At 34.5% G+C, this 13,648-nt stretch overlaps 1 protein-coding gene and 1 long non-coding RNA gene across 6 annotated transcripts in view; one reads left to right on the forward strand and one right to left on the reverse strand.

Moving 5' to 3' along the window:
- phf14 (PHD finger protein 14) overlaps positions 1–13,648 on the forward strand; it is a 222,761-nt gene that overhangs the window by 56,339 nt on the left and 152,774 nt on the right. For all 5 annotated transcript variants that reach the window (XM_069913735.1, XM_069913736.1, XM_069913737.1 and 2 more), the window contains exons 5-7: positions 3,068–3,227; positions 3,873–3,984; positions 8,861–8,998. In XM_069913735.1, coding sequence (XP_069769836.1) covers positions 3,068–3,227; positions 3,873–3,984; positions 8,861–8,998 — 410 coding nt within the window. The remainder of the gene's footprint in view (positions 1–3,067; positions 3,228–3,872; positions 3,985–8,860; positions 8,999–13,648) is intronic.
- On the reverse strand, positions 8,827–9,745 carry LOC138751452 (uncharacterized). The gene is made up of 2 exons (XR_011349945.1): positions 9,709–9,745; positions 8,827–9,030 (listed from the first exon to the last, which is right to left on the reverse strand). It is a non-coding gene; the product is annotated as an uncharacterized lncRNA (long non-coding RNA).

Consider the following 13,648-nt stretch of genomic DNA (forward strand, 5'->3'; position numbering starts at 1 on the left):
CTATGCACAGAATTTAAAATTTATGAAGTTCACCAGGCTTGAAAATTAATGGTTACCACTCAGGAAGGTTCTTGTCAGTTTTCAGAGAGAGATTTGTTGTTCACTGGACATCCACAACTGATTCCTTTTAATTAGCCACTTCAATGTCTTGCCAAAGAAACTTGCCCCATCACCATTTTCCAGATGATAACCTTTTTCTTTCAGGTCAACAAGTGAAACATTATACACCCAGCCATCTCCACTTGTATGGACCACAAGGGCTTTGAACTCACAACCTGTTTTGAAAATGAGGTTTTTCCATAAGCATGCCAGCTTATCATGTTCCAGTCCCAGTTGCTGTTGAACTGTAGAACTCTCTCTCTCTCTCTCTCTCTCTCTCTCTCTCTCTCTCTCTCTCTGAGAAAACCACATGACCCTCTTAGAACAGCAAACTGCATTCAAACAGACTGAGGCACTGGACACAATCTTCAGAATTCATTCATCTGTTGCTTTCCAAAACAGTAATCCATTACTCCACAGCATGTCTAATTAACACCTACTTGTGAAGTTTCTTTTGGCATTCTTCAAAGTTTTTGCAAAGGCATTCGGATCCTGGACTGCCTGGCATGAGTAGAGCTCTGGCATTTTAAATGAGATCTGTGTTGTGAAATGTTTGTATCTTTTTGTGACCTAACTAAAAAGACAACATAATTTATCTCCTTTTAAAGCATAACTATATAACAATATAAAATATAACATAACCGTCACACATTCCCCCACAAATGAATTTTAATTTGAGTTAAACTGACTTTAAAATCACTAAAGTGATAACAATACACAATATATAATGTTATAATAATGTAACCCCCCATATTGAGAGTATATATTTCTATTCATGACAATTATAACAGCTTGACAAACAATCTATTATTACATTATTTGTACTTCTGATATGATTAATTTGCAGATTATACTCTTGCAATATTTATCTTCATTTTATTTAACAAACACCAGAGGATTGTGGTCAGTAAATATTACAGTTGGTTTATGAGTGGTACAGAGATATACATCAAAATTCTGCAGAACAAGTATTATAGACAATGGTTCCTTTGATGAACATTGAATTTTTTGTAAAGTAGGCAACTGAATGGTCAATTTCATCATGTTTTTGTAACAAAACTGCACCTGCTGCCCCCTCACTGGCATCCACTGCTAAATAAAATTATCTGTCAAAATCGGGAGATTTTAAAACAGGATAATGGCATAGCATCTCCTTTTATTTTTCTAAAGCTCACTGACAAGATTTCATCCACACAAATTTCTTCCCTTTTTTCAAAAGATTGGTTAAAGGAAAAGCAGCTTTAGCAAAATTTCTTATAATATCTTGCCATTCCTAAAAACCTTCTTACTGCTTACTTGCCATTGGGAATAGGAAATACAGAAATTGCATTTACCTTAACTTGAATAGGTACAACTTTGCCATGACCGACTACATGACATTTAAGTTTGCTTTGGATAATCTTGCAAACAATTTGTCCAATTCCATCAGATGTTCTTCCCATGTGTCACTTTTTGTGACTAAGTCATCAATATAAGCATCTGTATGTGTCAACCCTTGGATTACCAAATTAATCTTCCTTTGGAATGTTGCAGGAGCATTTTTCATGCCAAAAGGTAACACTATACTCATATAAACCAGAATGAGTTACAAAAGCCAAAATATTTTTTCCTCTCTCAGTTAGAGGGACACACCAGTAACCCTTCCACAAATCCACCTCAGTAAGAAATGTAGCTTTCCCATTTTTTATCAATACAGCTATCTATTCTCGGAATAGGATAAGCATCTGTTCCGGTTACTGAATTAACCTTCCTATAATCTGTACAGAACCTAACATTCAACAGTGAGAGTGTGGATGTGTTTACAATGATCTTTGCCTTAGATGATGATAGTGATTTTGAGGGATTCTTTTCTTTTTAAAATATTTTTATTGAGTTTAACAAAAACTTTTACGCAAGCTATACTAATGATAACATAAATCAACTCATATCATATACATATCAATTGTAAATGAGAAGCATAACCACAATTATTACAAAATTTTGTTCAGGGCATCAAATTTTATAATTATAATAATTAAACAATTAAATCATAACTCATACTATATCCAAAAATAATATTGAATACAAACATTATACAAATAATATACATAAGATTTCTTTAGGTAAGGTATTTTATACTTCTCTGATGTGATCATGTTTTTCTGTGCTATGATCCGTGATCTGTAGTTAAACCCCCTTTACTGATTAGTCTTAATAATACAAAGGAAAAACAAAATTCCTTCTAATCTATCCTCTCTCTCTAAATAAGTTTATCTGTAAATATTGTAAATATGAATCGAATTATGCCCCCCAAACATAGAACAGAAAATCCCCGGAGCATCTACCCCACTCAGATCCTCAGATTATGATAATAATCCATGAATGGGCCTCACATCTTATCAAATTCAGACTTTGCATCTTTACTTAAATAAGACATATTGTAACAATTGAATGCAAGTGGGGAAAACATTATCTTTCCACTTCATCAAAATTGCTCATCTAGCTATCAATAATGCAAAAGCTAGGATTCTCTTCTGGGTTAAGGGCAGAGATGTATCCTCTTTTAGAGAAAATCCAAATCAAGCAATCAAAGGGCATGATTTTAATTTAGAAGGATTCTAATTTTTTTTTAAATAAAAAAATTTGTTCTAATAAACTGGTAGCATGAAAATTAGTTTTTTTTTTGTTTTGCAAGGGTTGAATGTACGCCAAATTGGCTTTCCAGGGTCGACTTTTACTCCAAATTGTATATAGTAGTTTTTAAAATTGAATTTAAGGTCTCAGAAGTATATCTGGTGTATGTCAACCACCCCCCCCCCTCTATTTTTTGAGAGAATTTTGAGGGTTTGAAGATTTATATGCTGAAATATATGGTGCCTGTGAAGAAGATTTGTACCTGTAATTTAAAAAAAAATTCGATAGCAATATGAATTATGACATTCACAAAATGTGAATTCTTGAGGTAAAGTTTTATTGTCTCTTTTGGTAGGTTGCTATGGTGTGGATGGAGAAAGTGACTCCATTATGAGTTCTGCATCTGAAAACTCTACAGAACCCTGGTTTTGTGATGCATGTAAATGTGGAGCAACACCCAGTTGTGAATTGTGCCCCAACTTAGATGGAATTTTTAAAGAGACAGATGCTGGAAGGTTTGTTGCACTTGGTAGAATTAATACTCCTTGGGTATAAGAATATAAAATCACTGTTATTTGTATATTGTGCCTGTCAAAGTACCAATTTTTCAGTTTCTAATGTTGAGGGTAGATTTTTCTTTGATCAGAAATAATTTGCATTCATGACAATTCAGGACAAATTCATGACATCTCACTCCTTATTCTCAGAAAAATCTTTGGATGTGAAACTCATAATCTTTGACCCTTTGTGCTACATGATTGTGTGTTGGCTGCCTGTGATAATCACATCCCATCATTAAATTCAAGGATTTGAACATGTTGAAGATTAAAATGACAGTGGAGAGAGGCTGTCAGAGGTGCTTAGTGCTAGAGACCAAAAAGGTTATAATGCAATAGATTTAATTTGGATGCATGTAGAGACCATGCCTATTAGGATTTTACCAAAGGCCACAGCAATAAGAAAAGATTAGTAAAGTTAAGACATGTCTCCTCCCTCCTTTCCTATGTAATGATATTAAGGGATTTTAGAATGATAAGGCATTTTTAAAATGAGGCACTTAAGCAAAAAGGCAACAGACTCGAACTGAATAGTCTCAGTAGGCTAAATAATTCTTATGCTGATTTCTGTGTCCAAGTAACCTTGTGTGTATTTCCCTTTAGGTGGGTTCATGTTGTTTGTGCCCTTTATGTTCCTGGTGTGGCATTTGGAGATATAGATAAACTTCGCCCTGTTACTCTTACAGAAATGAACTATTCAAAATATGGTGCTAAGGTAAGATTTCATCTTTGTGCATGTGTTTGGTGACTACATTCTTTGAGTTTTGAGGATCTGATAGGAGAATTGAAGCAAAATCAGAAGTTTGAATAGTTAGACATGTATCAAGCTATAAAGGGATAGGACTTAGAAATTGCTATTAAGTTTTAATTTGTTTAAATATGACGGCATTTTTATATAAAATGTGCACTCTATATCCATTATAACAATTATGTGGGTTAAAATAAATGTACATAGTCTCTGTGGGGTAAAAATGTGTTGTGATTTAATTCTTAGTTGGCACAATTCTATAAATTTCCGCAATGGAACTATTTAATTCTATCTACACTTTAATTTGTTGTGCATCTTAAAACTTCACTTGGATCACCCATCATGTTCCAAATGGAAGGAAATACAAGCTACAATGAAGCAGCTAGATGTCTTAATTTACACAAAAATGCTAGAGAACTCAGCAGGTCCTGCTGTGTCAATAGGAGGCAAAGATAAATAACCAATGTTTTGGGCCTGAGCCTGTTTCCCATCACCCTCAATTTCTTGATGTTTAAGTATTTATCTGTCTCCATCTTAAGTATATCTAATGACAAGGTCTCTACTACCCTGTTTTCAGAGAACTTCAGAGATTCTCTATTCTGGGAAGAAATTTCAAGAGGCCTCAGTTTTCAATAACCATCTCTTTCCCAATAATAAAACAAATTACTCAGTCAAGACCCCTTATGATCTTGTATATTTGAAAAAAAGTCATCCTGCATTTTTATAAATTCCAAGAAATATAGACACAAAATGTCTAGCCTCTTGGTAGGACTATCCCCTCATCCCAGATATCAGCTTGGTGAGATTTCCTAATTCCTAAATTCTCATTTTTATAGAATACTCTGATTTTTATTAATTCATATTCAGGTTTTGCCATCTGTGCTTTCAACTTATCTGTCTTATTTCAAATGCTACGTGCATTCGAATGCATCAGTTCCCACATGTTGCAATTACATTGCCCACCCATCCATAGACAGAATAGTAAAAAGTACCCATGAATCACCTTGCTGTTTTCTTCACTCTCAGTCAGAAAGAGAGACTATGAACAGTGTTTCTCTTTTAGGTTAGTGGGTCTGTTATATTTTTCATTGATGTCTGTTAGTCTTTGGCCTCCTCACGCATTTAAGCATACATTGCTAGTCTCAGTCTGTTCTCGGAAGACCAGGAGAAATTTTTCAGTTGTCCTGAGCAGTAATTGCCATCCAGCCCAAAAATAAAATCAAGTAATTTTGTTGTTATTCAGTGGTGTTTGAGATCTTTGTGTGCGTAAATTGGTAACTTCCACTTTAACAGCTTTCAGTTTTCTGACATGGACTGCCTTGTTGTCATCATGGGCATACAGTCCCTCTGCACTTCCTTCATCCATAAGGAACGCCTCAAGGCTCTCCACTTCTTCTTGGATAACAGATCCAAAAAGTCCCCCATCACCACCAGCCTCCTTCATCAGACGGAACTCGTACTTGCCCTCAATAACTTGATCTTGGGTCATCTGACTTTGTCCAAATCATATAGGCAGATTTGAGTATTTGTATGCACCCAATCTATGCCTGTCTTTTAGTTGGCTATGGAGCAATCCATGTTGCAAATCTACATACACAAGGCTTCTCAATCTTCTCTGTTAAGACAACTACATTGATGCTGCCTCCTGCACCCATAATTATTTGCAAACTTTATCAGCTTAGGCACCAACTTCCACCCTGCTCTCAAATTCACTTGGTCCATCTCTGGTAATTCTCTCTCCTTTCTCAATCTCATTGTCTCTATTTCAGGAGTCAGACTATATATGACATAATTTAGAAGCCTGCTGAATCCTTTCCCATCTTGTCTCCAACAAGGATTCTATTCCTTTCTCTCAGTTCCTCCATCTCAGCTACATCTGCTGCATTCTAGTCTGAGATGTCTTCCTTCTTAGGTAAGCTGCCATTAACTCAGCCTTCAGCCTCATCTTCTCTATTTTGTGCGTGTGGGCATGTGCATGTTGGTCCCTCCCCTCCTCCTCGCCTACCACCTCACCAGCCTCAGCATCCAACATAACATTCTCTGCAATTTCTGCTACTCCAGCGGGATCCCACCACCAGATGATTCTTGCCTTGCCCATCCCTGTCCACTTTCCTTTGGGACTGCTCACTCAGCGACTCCCTTGTCCCACCAATTTCAACCCCATCCTTGCCATCCCTAATCAGTATTGACTTCTTCAGTTCCCCCATTCTCTCTTTTTCTTCTGCCCTTTGCTTTCCCTCGTCCTTCTGACTCTTTTATATTGCTTTTCTTTCTCCTGCCCATCACCTAAACCTTTTTTCTCCATCTCCCTACTCCTTCACTTTTCTGCTATCAGAAATCACTTTCTTAACCTTCTACCCCTTCTCATGTTCCCCTTCTCACCTGCAAGACTATGTTTCTTCCCCCATCCCCTACCTTATTCAGATAAATGCTTGATTTTTGGCATTCCTAATGAAGGTCTGAGGCTCAAAATGTCGATGGCTTCTTGTTTTCCATGGATATTGTGTGACTTGCTGAGGTCTTCCAGAATTTTTGTGTATTGTTCCCATTCTCCAGTATCTGCAGACTCTTTGTTTACCATCATGACATGTAAAGTGCTTTGTCATTCCATGATGAAAAAGACATGTTTATATGCTGTTTTATTCTTAATTTTTCTCAATAGAAAGACAGTGCAATTTGTTCAATTTTACCCATTCATTCTCTGTATTTTGCAAAATTGTATTCAATAAGAAATCTATTTAGAGAATTGTGGGCATATGGCACTTTAATCAGCCTTTGAGGGAAAAGAGAGTACATTTTGATTAAAAGCCACCAACCAATTATAAAAATATAAACATAAGGTAACACTGGGGGAAAAAAGCTCCCTTTGCCATTCGGTAAGAGGCTAATGTTCCAATTCAGTGCCACTTTCCTGCATTGGTCTAATACTCCACAATTCCTATAATATCTAAAATATCAGTCATTTTGTTTCTTGATCTGAAAATCTTTAGATATTTGTATTGAACCACGAGGATAGAGCCGATGAGAGGGTAGAGCTTTTGGAGTTGTATATTTCAGCAAGGTATTTGATATGGTTCCATATGATAGGCTGCTCTACAAGGTTAGATTGCATGGGATCTAAGGAAATATGGTAAAAAGGATAGAAAATTGGCTGAGGTTGAAGATTGTTGTCAATAATTGTATCAGAATTTTGTTTGTTTGGGCAGGTGAGCTGAAGAATGGTTGATGGAGTTTAATACATGTGTGATGTTGCATTTTGGGAAGTCTAACATAGGTAGAACCTACACAGTGAATGGTTGGGATGCAGGGAATGCTGCAGAGCAGAGAGGGTCACGGGGTCTCCCTTTCCCCCCCCCCCCCCTCAGTGACCAGGATCATTGGTTGAAGAGGGCTCGCAAAATTTTTGAGGACCCGTATCACCTCACACACACCATCTTTTGGCTACTCCCATTGGAAAAGAGATACAGGAGTATTAGAGCCAGAATCACCAAGCTGAGAAACAGCTGTACCCCAGGCAGTGAGATGTCTGAACGACTGATGAACTGCTCATATAAACCTTCTGAGACTCTTATATTTATTAACAATATTTATTTATACATATACATACTGCATGTGTATCATTTGTCTGCATGTGTGCTAAGTCTTGTGTGCGTTTGAATGTTTTTGCACCAAGGGCCAGAGAACACTGTTTTGTCAGGTTCTAATTATACAATGGTCCTTCAATATTTTTGGCTGCCTTTCGAGACAGAGGATGAAGTAGATGGAGTCCATGGAAGGGAGGGAATTTGTGTTATATTCTGAGCTGGATTCACTACTTTTCAATCTTGAGTCAATTATGGAATTATTGGAGAATTTTATGAATTAATATGGTGCTACTGGCACCTTCATTTAGTTATGGGCTAGCACTTATTTATTTCAAACATTTAATACTGTAGTAGCACTGATTTTTGGGTTATGAAAGCTGATGTCATTACCCTGTCTTGCTTAGTTTGAATTCTGACCTCATCATCTTTTATAATGCAACAGAGTCTTTAAACTTTAGGCCACTTTCTGTATTTGTCACGATCATTTATTCTCACAAATCCATATCAGAATGTTTCATTTTCAAGTATGTATGTGTTCACAGCAACAATTTAGGCAAAATACTGAGAAGTAACAATAGATAGCCAAGTTAATAGTTGAATATATCCAGCTATTACTGAAGAATTCTAAAATGAATTAAGGTAATCAATTCCACAGTTGTTTCTTGATAATCAATTATTGAGTAGTAAACTTTCAGATTAAAATCAAACATCGTGACCCTTCTAAATTCCGTAGTGTTTTCACTCCATTAGTGCATGAGAAAAGTAGAATAAAGGTGTAGAATTTGTTTTCATTGACATTATATTGAAGTCCAGTGAATCTCTTTCTATTGACCATGCAGTTGTAGAGACAGGTCAGCGCTAAATGGTTAGTTTAATTTTAGCTTTGTATATAAAAGAATGTTGGATCGTGATTTATTTTTAAAAAATTACAGCATGGTCAAAGCCAATTCCAGCCATTTAAACCTGTGCCACCCAATTTCACCCAAATTGATGTACAACCCCGTACAAGGGTGGGAGGAAACTAGAGCACCTGAGGAAAACCCACAGAGGCATGGGGAGAATGTACAAACTCCTTACAGGTACCAGATATGAACTGTAATAGTGTCGCACTAACAGCTTTGCTAATCTTGCCACCCATGGTAGTGTTGAGTTTTCATATCTATCTTTGGAACATGATTTCTGCAGAAACGTTCAAGTTAGCTGATGTACCACAGTATTTGGAGAATTTTTCGACTGATATTATTCTCTAATTTATTCAGGAGTGTAGTTTATGTGAAGACATACGATTTGCTCGAACTGGAGTCTGCATAAGTTGTGATGCTGGTATGTGCAGAGCATACTTCCATGTGACCTGTGCTCAGAGAGAAGGCCTGCTTTCAGAAGCAGCTGCTGAAGAGGTGAAACTACACTTTTTCTCTTTTTTGAATAGCTGTGAATAAAAAAAAAATATTACATTGTAATTTGCTTCTGAAATATCAGTGGTTCTCAACTTTTTTTCTTTCCACCCGCATACTCTTTAAGTCATCCCTATGCCATCAATGTTCTGTGATTATTGAGGGATTGCTTAAGGTGGTATGTGAGTGGGAAGGGAAGGTGAAAATCACTGCTCGAGACCCAATTGTTACTGAAATATTTTACTTGAGAAAAATTGTCATTGGCCCATTTCTTTTGGAGTTATGAAACTGTGCATATAACGAGTCAATTAGATACAATTAAAACAGTGTTTTTCAAACTTTTTTTCCCACCCACATAACACTAAGCAATCCCATACTAATCATAGAGCACCAATGGCATAGGGAATTCTTAAAGAGATATGTGAGTGGAAAGAAAAAAGGTTGAGAACCACTTGTAAATAAATTTAATTTCAAGGTAAATTAGAAATCAGCTTCATATTTCATCATCCTATTTACCAGAGATTGTCATGACAAAAAGTCTTAGGAGTCTGAATAAATAAATGAAAGTTTGAGCATGCTATCTGGTTCTAATAATGTACCTTTTTTGAATATTTTATTTAATCAAACATATATAAAATCATAATAACTAACAATGATAACAGATATATGCTAAAAATATATAGAAAAAAACTAAAAACTTTTTAAAAAAATACCTCCAAACCCTCCCATCCTCCCTAAACCTAATGTAATTCCATATCTAAAATACATGATGTATACATGATGTCATAACTGCATAATAATTAATTTGGATTGCATCAAATGACACTCAAGGTACCCAGCTAACATAAAATTGTTATTCAGGGAAAACTTCATTGGACAGGAGAATTTTAAAAAAATTATAATTTTAACCTCATAATTCTAGCATACAGGATCCAAATGTGCAGGAATAAAGAATATTTACCCCTCAAATTATGTGATTTTTTCTAAAGGAATACAGCTTTGAATCTCAGCATGCCATCTATCTAATGTTAATGAAACATTGGATTTCCATGTTACAGTGATACATTTCCTTGCTATTACTAAAGCTAACATCAGAAATGTAATTGAGAATCCAACAATAATAATTTAGGAGTAACACTTTCAAAATTTCCAAACCACAATAATTCAGGATTTAACAGAAAAATCACTCCAATGATTTGTTGCAAAAATTTACTTACAGTAACACAAAAATAATTAATCTTCGAACAAGACCATGTAGAATGAAAAAAAATTCCAATTTCTGTTCCATATGTTAAACTGATTGGATAAATTTGATCTCCATCTATTCAGTTTCTGAGGTGTAATATATAATTGCTGAAAAAATTATAGTGGAGTAATCTATATCTTACATTAATAGTATTAGACATAACTTCAATACATGGATTTTGCCAATCCTACTGATCTATTATCATGTCTAAATCTCATTCCCACCTTTCTTTTGAATTAAACAAACCTACCTTAGGTGTTTGTTCTTGTAGCAAAATATATGCAATTGAAATACATTTTTTAGTTCCATCAACTATAATTTGCTCCAAACTTGAAAGATCTTTCAAAGCCATTTCTGATCCTAATTTCTCTCTTAAATAAGTCTCAACTGAAAGTAACAAAATAGCGTATTATGAGGAATATCATATTTAATTATTAATTGATTTGTTATCATAGCAATATCCCTATTTTGAAATTCCTTTATTATTCCATATACTTACAAAAAGTTCTTTCAAAAAAATTAATAGAGAATTCATTAATGCTGTTTTTAATGAAAGAAGATTTATTTCTAATTTCTTTAAATTTCTAATTTTACTTTATTCCAAACACTAAGTAAATATTTTAAAATCAGAACATCTTTTATAGTTTTTGATTCCCATTTATAAATAAACTCTTCTGTTATAATCTCTCCTATCTTATTAATTCAATGCCCACCCAACATAGAAACTAAAAATCTTAATTGCATTGCCTTATAATAATTTTTTAAATTAGGAAGTTGTAGACCCCCTTGTTCATATTTCCATATTAACTTTTCTAATGACTTTCTTAACCATTTTCCCTTTCCAGAGAAATTTCCTAACTTGTTTGTTTAAATCTTGAAAAAAATTTTGAGATAGAGGTAAAGTTTGAAATAAATATTGAATTCTTGGAAAAATATTAATTTTAATCCAATTTACTTTCCCAATTAACGTTATAGGTAAATTTACCTATCTGTTTAAATATTCATCTATCTTTTTACATATTGGAATATTGTTTAATTTATATACATTTTTCAAGTTATTATCAATATGTATGCCTAAATATTTAATCTTATCTGTCCATTTAAATTGAACTTTTTGTTGATATTGTGAGTAATCTCCTTTTACCAATTCCATTACTTCATGTTTATCCCAATTTATTTTATACCCTGAGATTTTCCCATATTCTAACAACTGACTATAAAATCTTAGCAATGATAATTAGTGGTTGAGATAAATAAACTAATGCATTGCCAGCAAATAAAGTAATTTTATGTTCAAGTTATCTCAAACCCTTTCAACTGGCAATCATCTTGAACTTTTTGTGCAAGAGTTTCTATAGCTAAAGCAAACAAAGCTGGTGATATAGGACATCCCTGTCTAATAGATCTAGTTAAATTAAAAGACTGAGATATCTGTCCATTTATTATTACCTTATCTTTAGGTTTTCTATATATTGTCCCGCATCAGACTTGTCAGCCACAAACGAGCCTGCAGCTGACGTGGACTTTTTACCCCCTCCATAAATCTTCGTCCGTGAAGCCAAGCCAAAGATATTGCCTTAATCCAATTTATGAAATTTACACCAAAGCCAAAGATTCTTAGAACTTTAAACAAAAAGTCCCATTCTAACCCGTCGAAGGCTTTTTCTGCATCTAATGCTACTATAACATTTAAATCCTCTTTCTTCTGAACTTGATGAATTATACTTAATAACCTTACAATATTTTCTGAGGTTTGTCTATTTTTGACAAAACCCATCTGATTCATATTTATCAATTCAGATATTCATTAATTACTTTTGCTAATACTTTGTTATAATTTTGCAATCAACATTCAATAAAGATATTAGTCTATATGAAGCTATCTTTTAATTTACCAACTTTAAATTCAGCCAGTGTTTCTAATATCATCATCTCTCTACCTCTTTCCTCCTACATTACTACTTTGGAAGCATTTTCTTTAATATCTTAATAGTGCTCTTAGTATCCATGTAAGAGGTCATATTATTTTTAATGGATTCCTTGTACAACAGTGGCCCATTTCTTTTGGAGTTATGAAACTGTGCACATAATGAGTCAATTAGATACAATTAAAACAGTGTTTTAAAAAACAGGTTAAAAAATGTCTTAGAATCTTCCATTACAAACAGTTTTACTATTTATTTGGTTCTAGAACACTTTCTGATTCCATTTTCTTGTCGTATGCTTTTTGCCTTCCTTATTTTAATTTTGACTTCCTCTCTGATTGTTTTATAATCAGCCTACTTCAGCCAGGTTCTCTCTGGTGTAAACTGACAATTATCATTTGCAACTTTGTGCTTGCCTTGTGGTCCTCTATTTTGTAATTGAGGAACCTTTGAATTTATTTGTTCTCCTTTTGGTCGATATTGGAATGTGCTTCATGTTGATCTTAAGCACCTATTCCTTAAAGGCAGCCAATTGTTCTGATACAGTTTAGCCTTTCAGTTTTGTTTCGGATAAATCTGAGCCAGATCCACTCTCATTTCATAAACTTGATCTTTCTGTAAATAATTATTTTTTACTATTCTTCTCCAGCTTTTCTTTCACTGACCTAAATCTTCTATTTGATCACTTATGGGACTGGCTTGGTTGTCATGGACAAGTTGAGCCGAATGCACATTTCCACGATAACTATCTTTTCAATGTCCTTCTGCTGAAACATCATGCTTTTGACCCATCTTATTTTCAAGAGCCAAACTGAGCAATGCCTTCTCCCTCATTGGATCAGAAACATGGTGCATCAAAGAAATCTACAGCACAGCTAAACCATAGCTCTCCATACCCCTCCCTTCCATGTACTTATGCAAATTTATAGAACCATTCAGCCAGTTTCCCTCTGCCTTTTGTATCAAAGCACCCATCCAAAGAGCTTTTAAACATACCTCTCAGATCTTCTTGAAATTTTACATGTGCCCTTTAGTTCTATACTCTTGTATCCTGTCAAAAAGGCTCTGCATATCCATCCTATCTATGTACAAGATTGCTCAAGAAAATGATCCAAGACATATTTTGAAAATACTTTGCCACCTTTGTCCTTTAAACTTGTTATTCCAGTTTGCACTAGGATAATTAAAACTTAATTAGAACTACTCTTTTTTATCACTTCCCTAAAATTTCCTTCTATATCTTTCCCATTCACTGGTGAGCTATTGAATACAGCTATCAATGGTCCCTTTGATTTTCTAGCTCTACCAAACCATTTGTCTTTGATTCCGTTGCAACTTTGCAACACACTGTAATATTTTCTTTAATCATTGGTACTACCCTTCCTTTCCCTCTCTATTCTTTTTCAATGCCTGTTCCCTTTTCTGTTAATATTATCTCATGTGTTATGAACTAACAAATCTTTTAAATTTTGTTTGGGACTA

This window comes from Narcine bancroftii, chromosome 1, assembly GCF_036971445.1.
Source record: "Narcine bancroftii isolate sNarBan1 chromosome 1, sNarBan1.hap1, whole genome shotgun sequence".
In the NCBI taxonomy this organism is placed as follows: domain Eukaryota; kingdom Metazoa; phylum Chordata; class Chondrichthyes; order Torpediniformes; family Narcinidae; genus Narcine; species Narcine bancroftii.